Source organism: Carassius auratus, chromosome 9 (assembly GCF_003368295.1).
Source record: "Carassius auratus strain Wakin chromosome 9, ASM336829v1, whole genome shotgun sequence".
Taxonomy (NCBI): Eukaryota; Metazoa; Chordata; class Actinopteri; order Cypriniformes; family Cyprinidae; genus Carassius; species Carassius auratus.
This window is the reverse complement of record NC_039251.1, coordinates 31,209,834-31,226,804: the sequence shown is the minus strand read 5'-3', so window position 1 is coordinate 31,226,804 and position 16,971 is coordinate 31,209,834. Positions and strand designations below refer to the sequence as shown.

Below are 16,971 nucleotides of genomic sequence, written 5' to 3'. Positions count from 1 at the left end.
AATTTTAAATTATATATATAGTATATTCAAAATGTAAAATTCTCAGAGAAGAATTTAGAAGTGACCGAAGACTACACAAGGTTAATATAATTTTATATTAACGCTTCTATTTAGAATTTTTAAAAATTGTAGCTTCACTAGAATGGTACGAAACTTGGTGACTTTTATGGCACTTGGTCTGTGAAAAAAAAAAAAGTTGAGGGCATTTATTCTATTTTTATTCCAATTTTTCTTTGTTTTGTTCTTTCGATAATAAAAAGGTCATAACTGTGTCTTCTCTTATATGAAATTTATATTATAATTCTAATTATATTAATAGTTTGACTGACGCAGACTCGAACTCCAGCAGCTCAAACTCATTTTCAGATGAAAATTGGTAGTCGCTGCAGTTATAAAGTGTACGCCAAGCAGGAATAGTTCACCCAAAAATGAAAATTCTGTCATCATTTACTCACCATCATGTCGTTCTAAACCTGTATGAGTTGCTTTCTTATATAGAACATAAAAGAAGATATTTTGAAGTTTGTTGATAATCAAGCAGTTGGTGATTGCCATTGACTTCCATACTAGGGAAAATAAAATACTATGGAAGTCAATGGCAACCACCAACTGTTCAAAATAAGAAAGCAATACAGGTTTGGAACAACATTAGGGTGATTAAATGGTGACAGAATTTTCATTTTTGGGTGACATAATTGCAGTTTTACTAGAATTAAAGAGCTCTACAATTAAATTCTTACTACTAAAAATTCCTGTTATAGAGAGCTCTCTAAATCAATTCTTACTTGTAAAAAAAACAACATGAAAGATGATTAATTGCAGAGCTATTTATTAAAGCACTCTCTAATTCAGTTGTTAGTAGTAAGAATTGCATTAAAGAGCTCTCTAATTGTAAATCTTACTAGTAGGAATTGAATTGTAGAGCTCTGTAACTGAATTCTTATTAGTAAGAATGTATTTACAAAGCTCTAATGCAATTAGAGAGCTATATAATTCAGTTGTTACTAGTAAAAATTTAATTATGAACAGTAACTCTTTTTAATAATTTAAGATAAAATAGCCTGCCATAAAAGTGTTCCAATTTGGAACTGAGCCAAATGTGAATATGCTGCAAAGTATTTAGAGATATAGGTGTTGAAAGTATTAGCCTGGCTCAATGTGGCTCATGCAGCCAGGGTAAAACCTAGGCTACTTGAAATTCATTCTGTTATGACTATTATGAGTATTATGAAACAAATTCTTACCTTTATGAGCATGGCCAGTGAATGACACCTTGTCGCAGGATTATATACTGGTTTAAAGCATTGTTAGTATTTTGACTCTGCCAGTCTTTGAAGATCATAAATAAAGAACAGTATTAGCTGGAATCTTCAAGAGGGTATAATGGGGCAAAGTAAACAGTCCCTCTTAAAAAAAAAAAAAAAAGTGTCTATTTCTGGTCACTCACAACTTGTATTTGATCAGAAGAAAACAAATATTTATTTTTATATAAAACTGATGGGGGGGGGGGGGGGTGTAATTAATGTGAAAATATATGATAAACGAGGTTTCAGATATAAAGGATGCATTGTTTGGGGCAAAGTGTTAGCTAATACACTTCTGATTTACAAAGACAACATTTAGATACAATATAAAAATAACCCATCGTTCAGGAAAGATGGAGCTTTTACTGTTTATTTCACATATCTTGGGTCATTTCATAACCTCTCAATTGTGCTATAACTACACTTATTCACCTATACACTTATACACTACATGTTATTCTGCTAACAGTAAATGCAAAGGTCACGGGGGTTCACTTTAAGATCTCGTTCTTATCCTCTCGCGATATTTACCGAGTATCGGAGCTATGGCAATAGAGAACACAACGGGCAACAATGATTTCTCGACGATTTACACAAGAGACGGTCTGGCCAACGACTCGTGTCCGGATCACGACAGTCCTCGGGAGAGGGTCTTTAAGATAATAGTCATCGGGGATTCAAATGTGGGAAAGACCTGTCTAACTTACCGCTTTTGCGGTGGTAAATTTCTCCAAAACCCCGAGGCAACAATCGGGGTAGATTTCAGAGAGAGAACCCTGCACCTCGATGGAGAAAACATAAAGGTAAGAATCCAAACAGAAAGCTTTAAAAAGCATTTTGAGCATGAATAAGGAGTATGGCATTCTTCTTAACCCAGCGGATTTAGCCTATTGTGTGAACTGTTGACAGAGCTAGACAAACAACACTTTAAATATTTGTAAATAATGTAATATGTTTTCAATAGATTAGTGTAGCTATTGTTTACTTGTATTAACGTGTAAGTTAGTTAGAGTTCAAAAATATACATTTTAATGTCACGTGATGTGTGTATGTACTGTATTATAGGACTTTGGACTCTAAACTGCTAGTATGTTTTATATCTACACTGATGCAAATTGCTTTCTCCTTCTCAGTTGCAGATCTGGGACACGGCGGGACAGGAACGCTTCAGGAAGAGCATGGTGGAGCACTACTACAGAAACGTGCATGCCATCATCTTTGTGTACGACGTGACCAGCCTGGCTTCATTTGAGAGTCTGCCCGAGTGGATTGAGGAGTGCAGCCGTCACTCAGTCCCTCCAATGGTCCCACGCATCCTAGTTGGGAACAAATGTGACTTGAGAGGAGCGAGAGAGGTGTCCACGTTTTTAGCTCAGCGACTAGCTGACAGCTACAACTTCCCGCTTTTTGAGACGTCTGCAAGAGACCCTGCGGAAAAAGAGCACGTCGATGCCATTTTCCTCACGCTGGCCTACAGGCTGAAGAATCACAAGCCCCTGAGACTGAAACAGCCGAGTGAGAGCAACTTCTTACAGCTCGCTGGTGGACAGGAGGAGAAGACATCCTGTTTGTGCTAGTGCACTTTGGCCCGTACAGTTTCATGCAATAATTTAGGGTGGAGTTCTGTATGAAGTTAAGACAGAAAGAGTGACTGGTAGATATACAGTACAGTATATGTCTATAGGATTGCATTTGGATTGTGCAGTTTACAGATTTCTTTGGAAACATAGACTGTGGAGCATTTTGAGGGTTTAACTCACATGCAGCAAGGGATGCCTATATGTCTTATTACTACATATTATTATTATTTAAGAGTGAAACATGCTCAATGTCATGAAGACCTCATTCAAGAGAGACTGTTATAACATTTTCAGTCTGTAATAACTTTGCATGTTGTTTCAGTGTTATTATTCCACAGGTTGTCGCTGTGAAACTTCTAAACGCAATCTTGTGCATGTCTGACGTATATGAAATAACACATTGGTCCTCATTATTGTGCACCGTGAGCGTTCTACTATGCTTGCGGATACAGATCAATTACTATTATATTTATTTTGCACTTGATTCTCAATTTTATTTCTTTTGAAAGCATATATTATATCTAAACTGAACCAGACAGACTGCATAACTAAAGCTATTAATGACTCCATCATAAACACTAGTGGGTGCCACTGTCAAAGCATTCAGAGCATTATTATGAGATAAAAAAAAAAACAAGAGAACCCACACTCTTTATCATAAATGTGAGCACATATTATCCCAACCTCAATGTGATGCATTTGTGAAACACAGTAATATACAACATATTAGTGTTTTCTGTCATCTTTTACAAGCAAATCAATGAGACTTCAACACATCTAAAAAGGCTCGATTTCCATCATTTATTTATGTTGTTATTCACGGCCCTTTTTGTGAGCAGTAGCATTTGGAAAACAGGGACTGTATTGCACTTTAAATTGAGATTGTATCATATCTGACGTTTGTCTTGATTATTCAGCATCATGTATAATTTGTTGTATTTGAGAGAAAATTGTCATTGTGTAAATAGTTTGCAGTGCCAGTGACTATCAGATGTGTTTGGAAGTGAATATGAAAATAAAATGTGCAAAAAAAAGAATTATTTTGTGTTCGTATATAACAGTTGTGAACAGTCTGGATCAAAGAGGAATTTAAAAGATTTTAAATATAAAAAGGATTCCGACAGTAAAGGAAAAAATAGAAATAGGAATAGGAAAATGTTAGAGTTAAAAATCATGGACTTTTCTGTAGTGACCATATTATTATTATTATTTTTGGTTATGTTCGGAATATGAATTTCGGAAATGAGTCTTTGCAAAAAAGTATTTGTTAAATTCAAAATTAGTCTTTGAAATGATGAGCTTGAAATTATATATATATATATATATATATATATATATATATATATATATATATATATATATATATACAGTATATATATACAGTACAGACCAAAAGTTTGGACACACCTTCTCATTCAAAGAGTTTTCTTTATTTTCATGACTATGTAATTTGTCGAGTCACACTGAAGGCATCAAGGGCTATTTGAGCAAGAAGGAGAGTGATGGGGTGCTTCGCCAGATGACCTGGCCTCCACAGTCACCGGACCTGAACCCAATCCAGATGGTTTAGGGGTGAGCTGGACCGCAGACAGAAGGCAAAAGGGCCAACAAGTGCTAAGCATCTCTCGGGGAACTCCTTCAAGACTGTTGGAAGACCATTTCAGGTGACTACCTCCTGAAGCTCATCAAGAGAATGCGAAGAGTGTGCAAAGCAGTAATTAAAGCAAAAGGTGGCTACTTTGAAGAACTTAGAATATGACATATTTTCAGTTGTTTCACACTTTTTTGTTATGTATATAATTCCACATGTGTTAATTCATAGTATTGATGCCTTCAGTGTGAATCTACAATTTTCATAGTCATGAAAATAAAGCAAACTTTTGGTCTGTACTGTATATATATATATATATATATATATATATATATATATATATATATATATATATAATATTTATTTATTTATTTATTTATTTATTTTTTATTTTTTGACTGCAACATTCGGCAAATCCTTGTGACTGTTTTGTTTTGTGAACAGAACAGATCTCAGCCTCTCAGACAGTAAGTGTTGTTTTTTACACCTTCCATGTGCACTTAAATCCTAAAGTCAGCAGGCAAGTGCAGCTGCAAACACGTCTTGTTTTACCATGTGTCTACCTGTTAACTTCAACACCAGAGCTGTGAAGAATTCTTCTTCAAGTGATAAATCCCACAGCCCCACTAAAAATAACAAAAAGCAGGATTTAAACGCTTATGATTAAGTAGTTAGGCCTCAAAAGTATATTTTGTCCTTGTGAAAATGCCTGTGCACTGGAAAGTACCGAAGCTTCTGAAATCAGTGACAAATATTTAATGCATGTGATCACACCTGACCAATAATTTAATTTAATTTTTAATTTATTTTTTTATTTTTTTTTTTATCTGAATCTAATATAATTTCAATGAACTAATAACTTGAGTGCACATACGTTTAGTCACCACCAGATGTCTGCAGAAACTTAACTTGGACAAGATGAGTTTTGTGAATAACAATAACAAGAATAGCAACGATTAGACTTTTAGACACACAATTAGACGTATTAGACACAGAAAATGCAAATACTTTGGATTTAACACCAATATATGTATATATTTATATATAAATTAAAACAGAAAAAATTGGCTAATATACACATAATGCATTTGCTTTACATCAAATTATGTTGTTACATCTAAACCATCACCCCTTACTTTTAATCCTATGTGACTTATGTAATTGCATTTATTGATAAAAACTTATGTGGATTCAAAATATTAAAATATCTGGTGAAGCACCAAGTAGTTTTGGAATATTTATTACCACATTTATATCTTACATTGAAAATACATTATTTTGGGGAAACGTAAAGCAGAAAAGGAGAAATTATATATAATTTCCCATAATGTATACACATTTTATTCGAATATAATGAGTTACAAGAAACATTTATTATTATAATCGATTTTTATCAGTGTTGAAAACAAAATCTATGTGTGTGTCATTTATATAATCATAATCATTATCACAATTAAACAACTTATTTTTTTTTTTATCTCTTTTATATGACATGTATTGCTTCTACCCGTCTTGTTTGGGCCAAAACTGACAATTTACATGAAACAAAGCACGAAGAATTAACATTTTAATAAATATATTGAGCCACATGTGAACATTCCAAAGGGCTTTGCATTACAACACAGTTAGCCATTTTCCAGTAACATATTGCTGTATTGCTGGTAAAACATTGCAACAAGTGAAGTCATCGCAAAAGGGTGACCATGATGGAGTTATGGTTAAAAATAAAGCGGTACTGATGTCGTCGCATATATGTCATAGTAGCTGTTTACAAACACGTAGTTCAGGGAGGAATGACGCCAGTCCATGTAACTCACACTGTGGGCTAAAACGAGCGCGAGCGTCTCATCGGCGATGCGTTGTCCACGTCCAGCACGCCCCGTCAGTCACCGCCCTCTCCCAGAACCGGGCGATATTTAAAACACCCCACAGAGCGCGCTCACATACACAGCACAGACTGAGGAGAGTGTGTCAGCACGAGGACTCTGGGTAATATCCGATATTTGGGAGTTTTACACACTAAAGGAGTACCCACAGAAGATGAAGTCTCCAAAGATAAAGTCACAGAGCAAATGTAAGTCAAAAAAATCATTCACTTAATGCAGTGAAACCCTACACGTACTAGTGCGCATGCTTGTTACACTGAGGCGATACTTCTGTTTCTGCAAGTCTGCAACAAATCTCTTGCGTTGCGTTTGGCAGCGTTTCTTGAGGAGGACGACGACCTCAGCGCCGTGTTGTGTGAATTCGACGCTGTCATCGAGGACTTCTCGTCCCCCGTGGAGAAGCGACACTTCAGATATGATGAGCACCTGAAGACCGTGAAGAGACGGAGCAGCGCGAGCGTCAGCGACAGCGGCATCAGTGACTCCGAGAGTGAGTATGCAGCAGGAGAAAGTTGCTTTGATTATTCCAGAAGAGCCTTTATCTCTGCCTCACTCACGACTAAAGCCCCGGGCCTCAGAAGTTACAGTGCTAATCTAATCTCATCTAATCTAATCTGAGCACACAGAACAGCCGGGGTTCATTAAACGCCTTTTAAAAGACCTTGAGATTTCTGATAGTCATCTGTAATAGCTGTTAGGAGAAGAGAGTTCAGTCAGACCCTGAGACAGTCTGGATCTGAGCACAGCATGAAGCCAGTGACAAAGAGCCAGAGCCTTGCTCAGACGTTTTGTGGAGACTTCAGGGTATCAATTTCAAGTGAAACACTCACTTTTGTCTTAGCCTGAGTCCTATTATATCCAAACCTCCTTGTGTGTTGAAGTGTGGATGGGATGCATCCAGAATCTGAAGATGGATTGCATTGTGAATGGATATATGGAAGCAGTCTGATTGCTTATGAGTGCATAGAAATGCTCTAGAGGTGTTCTTGTGTTTAATGATTAAGCAACAAGTGATCTCTTTACCCCACCCTTTTCCTTCTGGAACAAACAGGGAATGTGACAGACTCTGTGCTTGCACAATAAACCTTCCTCTGGTGCAGTGATGACATTATGTGCCCTGTAGTCGCCCTCATGGATCTGTGCAACTGCATTTTGGATCCAATCAAGCCTGTTGCCATTCTGACACACGTGCCATTGATCTGGATCAGTGGCTACAAGCGCTTTTGCTTCAGGACTTTATACTGGATAAAACATCAGCCTCCCCTTTAGAAACTGTTAAGCATATCCTTGAGAAAAAGAGAGAACAATGCTTTTTTTCCCATTTAATTAATCTAATTGTGTATAGATATATAACTATTTGGCTGATTTTAAGGTTTAAAAGCACTAATGTAGATGAGAGGATACTCGCACGTTTCACCAGGCGAGAGGATCTAATAACTGAGGCGATGGGAAAGGTTGAGCTTCCATGTAATAGCATGCTTGCTCTGCCTTGGATTCAAATGAACCTGTTTGAGGGTGGGTCGCAGTTGAACCTGCTTTGAAAGTGTGCTTGTGAGAGAGAGAGAGAGGCTATTATTAGAGGAGTATGCATTGATTACAAACTCAACCCGCTCTACTAGCACAGATTAACCCCTGACACCCCCTTCCCCTCCGGTTATGGGTCACTGCACATGTTTGGCAAGCCTGTGTGGTGGAGAGCAGTGCTGCTCAACACAACTGAATACTATAGAGCTTCAGACTAGAGTTTTTCCAGCTGCACCTTGAATTTCAATGGTTTCGTGCTCTCGGCACGGAAAAGTGGGTTATGCCTTATTTTTACAGTGTCTTTGTTAGACATGTTAAATGAACTTACTGTTATAATAACAATAAATTATGCATAATTATGTTACTAACCCTAACCATAAAGTAAGTATATGTAGTTAATATTACTCTATTACGTAAATGTATAATTGCACTTTAACAAGGACACCTTAAAATAAAGTGTAACTGAAAAGTGTACAAATGTTGCAAGTGGAATAGTGTTTAATGTAGTTCATGTTGTTTTTTTGTGGACATTGCATGTGAATTTCATATCATGACATATGAATTTGCAACAAAATACAGTAGAGTTTTCAATCCTAAAGGCCCGTTCACACCAAGAACTAGAACTAGAAGTGATTCCAGTGGTTTTTGGTGTTGTGGATTTCCCTATTTAACAGAGAACATGAATGATTATTAAAACTATAGTTCCACTTATCATTATAGTTATCATCCATGATGTGAATGGGCCTTATTTCTGCACAGTTACATGTTGGGCTGTATTGTATTTGCATTACAGCATTGCTTTTTCTTTGCTCTCTGTGTCTGTCACTTTAGATTTAGTCACTTTAGTGACAGACTCTGTAGTTGTTATCCACCGGTTGTGGTGGAGTTCGAGAAGGCAGTGTGCTGTTACTGTACACATACAGGAAGCTTCAGTTTTTCATTTCTGACTTCCTTCTGTAACAGGTGCAGAGTCCTTGAACAGAAACAGTTTCAGCTTCAGTGATGAGAAGCTCAACTCTCCCAGCGTCTTCTCGACAAACAGTCCCTTGGTCACATCTCCTAAACGTATGTTTGTTTTTGACATATTTAATGCGAATGTGTCGGTTTTAGGTTTATTTGCTGTACTATGTTGATCAACTGGGTATTGTCTTCTTCAGCTAAACTCGGAGACACTAAAGAGCTAGAGGACTTCATTGCCGACCTTGACAGAACATTAGCAAGTAAGTGTTAAATGATGTCAGATTTAAAATCTAAAATAGGGTGAACTGTTTGTGGTTTAAAACATGAATAAAATCATGCTGCACTTTAGTTCTTGTCTGTTGATGGCAAGGGCTAAATGGAAAAAAAAACCCTAACATTTAGATGGTTGCATAGTCATTAAAATATGTTTTAAAAGAAAGTACATTATACAAATATTTAACAATATTACTGTTTTTACTATATTTTGATCAAATAGATCAAATCTGATTATTTCAGCATTGATAAGCATAAGAGACTAGATTATGATTATTAATTTATTTTCATACCACCCACTCCTTTTATCAACCATCATATAAACGGATCATGGGAAGAAACAAGACACTCTTGTATCAACAAATGGAGTTTTCAATCTCTTATTGAAAGATTGAGGGCATGCTAGTCATAATCAGTCATACACACACACACTCCTACACTCTTCCTCTGTGATGCATTAACACAGTTAAGTTGATTTGCATTGGAGCTCCTTCAGTCTAGAGTGCTATACCTTGCCTCAGAGAGAGAGAGAGAAGAATGCATGTGTGTAAACCTGCAATGTACTGTAACAGTAGCCAGAGGGGGATTTATTCTACCTGACACGGAGAGAGCAGTCATATTATGTGTATTTTAAAGTTGATTTTGCTTCAGAACTGTCATAAATCTTTTTTTTTATGACAGCTTTCCTCTTTTGCTTGTGTGTGAATTCAGACACCTTTAAATGTTTCCCAGTGTGCCATGCAAGCTTTTAAATGCTCTTCTGTTTATGCAGCTAATGAAAGACTTGCTAATAGGACTGCAGTGTTTATGCATACACACTGAGAATAACCCTGACACCCGAGGACATGAAAATGTACTTAGTCTGTTCCCTGCTTGGCTGTGTTTTTCCTCCAGGCATGTGAGAGTGAGAGACGGGATGACTGGGGCCCATCACGTTGTAGCTCCGCTGCGGGACAACAGCCAGACTGCTCCTGAACTACTGTGAAGATGGAGAAGACATGGTCAGGGTTTCACATGCTGAACGTGTATACTTACGCCCATACAAACTCTCAAATACAAACGCATAAAAATACACTTTTGACAGGAATGGCTGTGCTCTCTGAAAAACTTGAGCTGTAAGATTATTTAAATAGCTTTTTATTGAAATATATTTTTAATTTTATAGAGTTGGTTGTAAATTTATCTGCAATACCGTTTTGTGTATATATATTTTTGTATTTCATGTAAATATCGCCTTGCTATAAGCCTTTTCTGTCACATAAGAATGAACGTATTCTTAATTCATTAGAAAAACTGGAAAAGCAATAATAACGTGTATTTAATACAACTAATGTCTTCTAAGAAATTAAAGGTGACAGATTTTAAGATGTGTCATGGCATTATTTCATTGTGTGTCTGGTTGTATCAGAAGCTGGTTTCTGCAGTATTCTCACTCTCGGTGTGGACAGAAGATTTACTTTAGGTGCACTAAGAGTGCATTACTAATTAATTCAGGCTGTGGGTCAGTCAGCTAAAGCTCTTGAGCAGTCTGCGAATGATTGACCCCACAGCAGGGGTTTGAGACCGTGAGCAGTTGCTCTGCAGAAAATGACACCTGGTCACCTCCTCAGCACTTTGCGTCCAAATCTGTGTCTGGATCCTGCCACAGTAACCGTCTGTCACCGTACATTCCTTATGTGATCATTAAACCGAAAGAAATCCTCTCGACAGAAAGTTGATTTATTATTTGATTGGACTTGAAAATGTTAAACCATTAAAAAAATTTCAGAAAAATAACTTATGCTGACTAAAGCTGCATTTATTTGATCAGAAATACACTGAATATAGTAATATAGTGAAATATTACACATAGCTGTCTTCTATTTGAATATATTGTGAAATGTATTGCTGTGATCAAATCTGAATTGTCAGCATGCATCATTACTCCAGTCTTCAGTGTCACATCATCCTTCAGGAATCATACTAATCATAATATGCTGATTTGCAAGAAACATTTATTATCAATATTGAAGACTGTTGTGCTGCTTAATGTTGTGGAAACCATGATTTTTTGCTCAGCAATTCATCATTTATTTGAGTTTTTTTGTTGCATTATAACTGTTCAATTTAATACATGCTTGATGCATGGAAGAAAAACGTTAAACTTGCCGATCTTGAGGTCATGTGACAACATAGCGTACTTCATTTGCAGCAGCTGTCATTGGATAAAGTCTATTTAAAAACAGTATAAAACAGTATAGAGTTGGCCTACATACTCCAGTAATATATACACCGTAAGCTAGTCTTGATCATGGTCAAAGATGTTCAGAAATACAATTTTCAGTTGACACTTTATAATATCATTTGCAAAAAAACCCATGATGCTCCGTGAATAGAAGGTAAAACATCCCAGGACTGTCTGTCCTGGCAATGCTCCAATATGTCATTTGTTATTCAAATTTAAGAAAATGAAGTGAGCATGCGGTCTGGTAAAGTCATTGCTCAAACATCAGCTAGGGTGCGGTCACATTAATGAAATACAGCAGGCAAAAAAAGCTTCATTGTCTATTGTCATTAGTAGCCATGTATGAAGCACAGTTAACAGAAGTCACTTTCAAACCAAGCAGCTTTCTGTTGATCAACGCATCGAATCCACAAGCAAATCCTTTCACCTGTGCAAATTACATCTGTAAATGTGACTGCACCTTACAGTGTGGTACTAATGAGTAGTTCATAGGATGAACAATGTTAAAAAACGGCTATAAAATGCAGACACCTTGAGACCATATATTAATTTGCCAAGACAACACAATGCTTAGTGACTGTATCCACCCTACACATAAGCTGTGGGCACATTTACTGTTGCTCTGAAATATTGTGGGTGATTCAGTCATATAAATAGAAATTTGTCATGGGAATTCGTCAGACTGGTCAACAGAAAGCTGCTTGGTTTGAGAGTGACCTCAGTGTGAACTGTGCTTCATACATCCCTACACTCTTAAGAATAGATCTCTGTGAAATTGCATGCTAATGAATCACTCCCAGAAGGTTTGTTCATTGCAGTTATTAATATTAACGAATGACGTTAACATTGTTGCCTTATATCATATTGCCGCTCAATCCATTTTTAATAAAAGACAGTTGTTTGGAAATTCATGAGGCCTCATCAAGTTCATCAGATCAGATCAAACTGTAGCACAATCCAGCTGAGCATCGGTCCGCATGAAACGGATGTTTCCCGGTGTGTTTCTTCAGTGCAGCTGGCACATGCAGCACACCCACTGTCCCGCAGCTGTTCTGCACCTGTGCTCAGTGTTGTGCTCAGGACAGCAGCAGCGGTGCTCTCACGTCCTCTTCAGCACAGGCCTGCGGGTGCTAAATGTGCTGACATAACAGCTCAACTCCAAGATAAGTTGCTTGGCACCTCCTGGCAGCTCTGGCTCTGTGGGCTTGGCTGGATGAGGACGGCCAGTGGTCTGGAAGTGTGGGAAAATGGCAGAGGTGAATAACATGTCCGGCTGGACATTCAGCCAAGACAAACAACTTTCCCAAGTGGCAGATCAGTGTCCGTATGTGGGAGAAATTCACCAAGAATGAGTTATGACAACTTCGAACAAACTAGAGAAGTACAAACAGTGATATAAACAAATGTTTAAGTTGATTACTCAAGTTAATAAACAGCTACTTTAACATAACTGAGCCTTTAATTAATCTTATCTCTTTCAGTCATAATAGCTTGCATAGCACGTTATTCATGTCAATTTAATGAATGATAAATGGTATAATGATAAATTAAAATTAAGATTATTTTTATAGCACTTTTCATGATACATATCATTGCAAAGCAGATTTACAGAAAATATGAAGTTTCATGACATTTAGGAGTAGGTTATTAGTGGTCACTATGACAGAAATGTACAGTAAGAATCATGCAGTTAGTTACAAATGACACGTAATCAAAAAGAGGGTGAACACTTGTAACTGCAATTATTATATGCTGTGATTTAAACTTTGTGTTTGCGACTATAAGGAAAATTTGTTCTTATCTGTCCAATTGAACTCCAACAGATCCTTCACTTTACTAAAAAACAGAGATGCAGCCAATCTCTCTTGGAAGTAGAAATCCACTGCATAAATTAAAAGACAAAATTTACTACAACTCATGAAAAATAAAAAAATAAAAAACAAAATGAAGTAAAACAATGCAGACATTTGGTGATAGGTTCCCTGAATTTTTTCTTAGGATGTATTTACATGGCATTATTTTCAATTAAACACAGAAATTTACTGTGCGATGTGGGTGTTCATTTACACAACAACTGCATTCTTGGGGCCCTGGAAATGAAAACTTTTAAAAATAGGTTTCAATGTGCAAAATATTGAAAATGATACTACTATCATCTCCATGTAAACTGTTCAGTCTATATTAATTTGTGCAGGTGTGTAGTGTTTCCTTACAATGTAACATCACCAACTACTGGCCTGGCATGATTAATACAGCGACTTTACTCAATTTGTAAATGGCGATCATATTTTGTCTGAACACAAAAACGCAAAGGAAATACGTTTCTGTTTTTAGTATATTCGCTGTCGGGTGAACGTATATTTTGAGTGCACTGACACATCAGCGTGTTCCCAGACATCAGACATTAAACAGTTAAAACAGAGCATTTCTCTGTGAACTCATGCTGTTAGACAAGATGGAAATAACAGTGATTTTTCCTCCATTGACAGCAGCTGGGGGCAAACATGAGCTATAGTCCATCCTGAAAGAGGCCACGACGCTACGTCTGACAGACTGTGTGCAGAAAATAAAAGTGTTTCACTGAAGAAACATCAGCACAGGCATACTCTTACAGGCACGTGATTTCTCTAAAGAGCTCAGGAAATGCAAACATTCATATTCATAACTGACAGGCCTGTGAAATGTTCTCTTTGTGAATAGTTCACTTTTAGCTTTTGTTCCACAATGATCAGCATTTCAAAGGTGAACACCATGCACTTTCCTGGCTGTTTTTGCTAAATTGGAGTTGAGAGTGGAAATGATCATCTGAGGACAGAATCCTCAAGGAGGAAGGACGGAGGAATACCCGTTGACTCCTTTACACATTTTATAAGCTCTTGTTGAATATTGAAATGTTACTATGTTAACCAACAATCAACAGAATCGACCTAGAGACTACTGGCACTGAAGACTGGAATAATGATGCTGAAAATCACAGGAATAAATGACATTTTACAACAGATTACAGTAGAAAACTGTTATTTTGCAATGTGTTTGATCAAATAAATGCAGCCTTAGTGAGCATAAAGAGAATTCTTTGAAAAACATAACAAAAATCTTGAAGATGAAGGTATCACGTCATATTAAATGAGTCCTCTTATAAGAATTCGCAGATGAATCTGTGAACGACAGAATTCAGAATAACCCAAACACTATGAATCTATAGGCCTTACTCACAGCACAGAAACCCCACACGGGGAGACTGGTTTGATGGCGGTGTCCAGTGAGGCACATTGATTTAAAGTGAAGGAACTCCCAGGCTGAAGACTCTCAGCCCCTTCATTGTGTCTGTCCTTCCCCTGACCCCCAGTCTCCAGCCAACTCTCACCCAAACCCATGGCAAAAGAGCCCAGGTCAAAGGTCACACAAAAAGACTCCGGGGTTCCAGAAGGAGAAAGGACAGCGGAAGCTTGATGCTTGAAGAATTTCTCTCTTTGAACAGCGTGAAATACAGCTTAATCCAGTTTGACGTAACTTCTGAAAACACCACAGGAGCTCAAAGAGTCTAAATGATTCAGGGAGAAAGAGAAAATTAAAATTGTCAGCATAATTGCTTGTCTTTCAGTGTTTCTACAGAACTAATGGGTGAATGAAACGGATAACACGATGGTTGTAACTTCACTGAGCTCAAGTGTTCAACCTGTTACCAACGTTTTATACATTTTTATTTTCCCCCCTGGTTTCAAAAAACGAATTATACGAAGGTACACGGACCCAAATCATACTATGGTATTAAAAAAAAAAAAAAAAAAAGAAGGGGAAAAAAGGATTTAGTTGACTGTAGAAAACTGATTTAATTTGATTTAAAATGTAATTTAATGTCTATTTAATATTTACTTCATTTAATTTATACAATATAAAAAAGTCAATATAAAATATAAAACTACCTTTTTAAACTACGGCTGAGATTTGGCACTGCTGAAAAAATAAAAATAAAATAAATAAATAAAATATTTTGTGCTAAATGGTTCCTCATTACAATAATAAAGCAGTAGTGAAATACAGTGGTGTCCCAGATGGTGTGTCGTAATTCAGACTCATTTTTCATTGTGATCAGACCATCTGATGTCCATCTGCTGCACGGCTCTGAGGCAAGCTAAACTATCCTCATCCTAGTGCTGTTTCCTGACAGGAGAAGGTCTCATGAAAGTTTGCAATCAAAAAACACTAATCTTCTTTTATATATATAATAAAAAGCTCTCATATCTTACATCACAACTTGCCATAATCGGCAGATTCCACTGGTTAACCCAAGACTGAAGGGTTAAAATGAATCTAAAATGGGATGAAAGCACATGCAGTCATCACTGACCCCTGGCCAGTTGAAATAGCTTTAAAGGAAAATGTAATGGGAGGTCACCAAGTCTTCTGATTGTATTGTCATAAATGAATCATTTGCTCTTTGTTCATTCAGAAAATAAGACTGAGAGGTCACATGAATCCAGAAATCAATGTGTGTAAGAGATAAGATTCAGCATTCAATGCAAACCTAATTACACTTGTTTGACAAAGACATTGATAAGAGAGCCGAGTTTGATTTGTGAATTTCTATGGGTGACCATGAATAATCACTATTTAATCTGCGACCTTCACGTACAGCAGCTCTTTTACTCACAAGAATTCACAACAAAAATTGTCCTTTTGTGTTCAACAAAACAAAAAACAGCATATGGTAGAACATGAGGGAGAATAAACAATATCAGAATATTAATTTTAGCTAAATTTTCCCTTCAATTGTACGAGCAGCATCCAGGGGGCCTAGTGTGAGACTGTGAGCTTGTAGCACTATCATCTGTAATGCTGAACAATTTGTTCCTCTTCATTCCTCAATGCATCTGTCAGCACAGCTCACTTATCTGCTGGTGGCAGGCCACTGGCTGCCAGAGGAGAACAGAAAGGCCACTTTGAGAGCTGGAGAATGAGTTTTAGGCAGGGGTCTGCCAGTGACACACACACTGGTTTATGTTGGCTGGTTAAATGTAGCCTGATTTCTTCCAGGGAAAGTTTGGATGGCTATCTCGGTTACAGTTTTTATAATATCATAAACCTCAAACTCTCAAACAAATCCTCCACATTGGTTTGCACAGCTTCTGAGAGGGTTAGATATTGTACTGAAATATTTAAGAACTCATAACCGCAGCAAATGAGCCATTTCAAACAAACACCGTTTCACCGCATGAAACAAACACAACCCCCCGGACCCTAATCTCATTTTCCTCTTGTCAGTCCGAAGAGGTGGGTGAGAGGAGTGTGTGAATCTCCCAGCAGCCTCAGGGGTGAAAGAGCACAGCACCAACAGATCATCTCCTCTTTCTGTCAGGGGTCGGTGTGTGTGGAACGGGTCAGTATTACACACTTCAGACTCACATCGGTTTACTGGACCGTTACTAAAGACTCCAAAGTTCTTCACTGAGTGCAGGATTAAAAGAGGGATTTGGACAATTTCGGCCTGGAGCAGCGTCCCCCTGAGAACGGTCATCTGTCAATGCCCACTCATTAGACCTGCACCAACTTTCACTCCAGGCTACTTTCAACATCATGTGAAAGAATGCTGGGCTGAGACACAGTAGTTCTGGGGATGACCAACATG

General features: G+C 37.3%; 2 protein-coding genes across 3 annotated transcripts; both read left to right on the top strand.

Annotated features, from left to right (window-relative positions):
* Positions 1-1,838: 1,838 nt before the first annotated feature.
* Positions 1,839-3,918, top strand: LOC113109031 (ras-related protein Rab-33B). Its single transcript, XM_026272516.1, has 2 exons — positions 1,839-2,107; positions 2,438-3,918. The coding sequence occupies exons 1-2, from the start codon at positions 1,850-1,852 to the stop codon at positions 2,879-2,881; spliced, it is 702 nt and encodes a 233-aa protein (XP_026128301.1). The 5' UTR covers positions 1,839-1,849; the 3' UTR covers positions 2,882-3,918.
* A 2,469-nt stretch (positions 3,919-6,387) lies between these two features.
* rgcc (regulator of cell cycle) lies at positions 6,388-10,485 on the top strand. Of its 2 annotated transcripts, XM_026272515.1 has the most exons (5): positions 6,388-6,549; positions 6,678-6,851; positions 8,849-8,950; positions 9,043-9,105; positions 10,013-10,485. In XM_026272515.1, exons 1-5 carry the CDS (start codon positions 6,516-6,518, stop codon positions 10,018-10,020), a joined length of 381 nt encoding a protein of 126 aa, XP_026128300.1. In that variant the 5' UTR covers positions 6,388-6,515; the 3' UTR covers positions 10,021-10,485. The 2 variants fall into 2 exon arrangements, with proteins under 2 accessions (XP_026128300.1, XP_026128299.1); XM_026272514.1 differs by lacking the exon at positions 10,013-10,485 and having other exon boundaries at positions 9,043-9,116.
* Positions 10,486-16,971: the final 6,486 nt, after the last annotated feature.

Coding starts and splice junctions, on each gene's coding strand:
- LOC113109031 (XM_026272516.1), top strand. CDS start 1,850: ATGGCAATAGAGAACACAACGGGCAACAATGATTTCTCGACGATTTAC. Junction 2,108..2,437: donor TCGATGGAGAAAACATAAAG/GTAAGAATCCAA, acceptor TCTCCTTCTCAG/TTGCAGATCTGGGACACGGC.
- rgcc (XM_026272514.1), top strand. CDS start 6,516: ATGAAGTCTCCAAAGATAAAGTCACAGAGCAAAT. Junction 6,852..8,848: donor CGGCATCAGTGACTCCGAGA/GTGAGTATGCAG, acceptor CTTCTGTAACAG/GTGCAGAGTCCTTGAACAGA. Junction 8,951..9,042: donor CTTGGTCACATCTCCTAAAC/GTATGTTTGTTT, acceptor TGTCTTCTTCAG/CTAAACTCGGAGACACTAAA.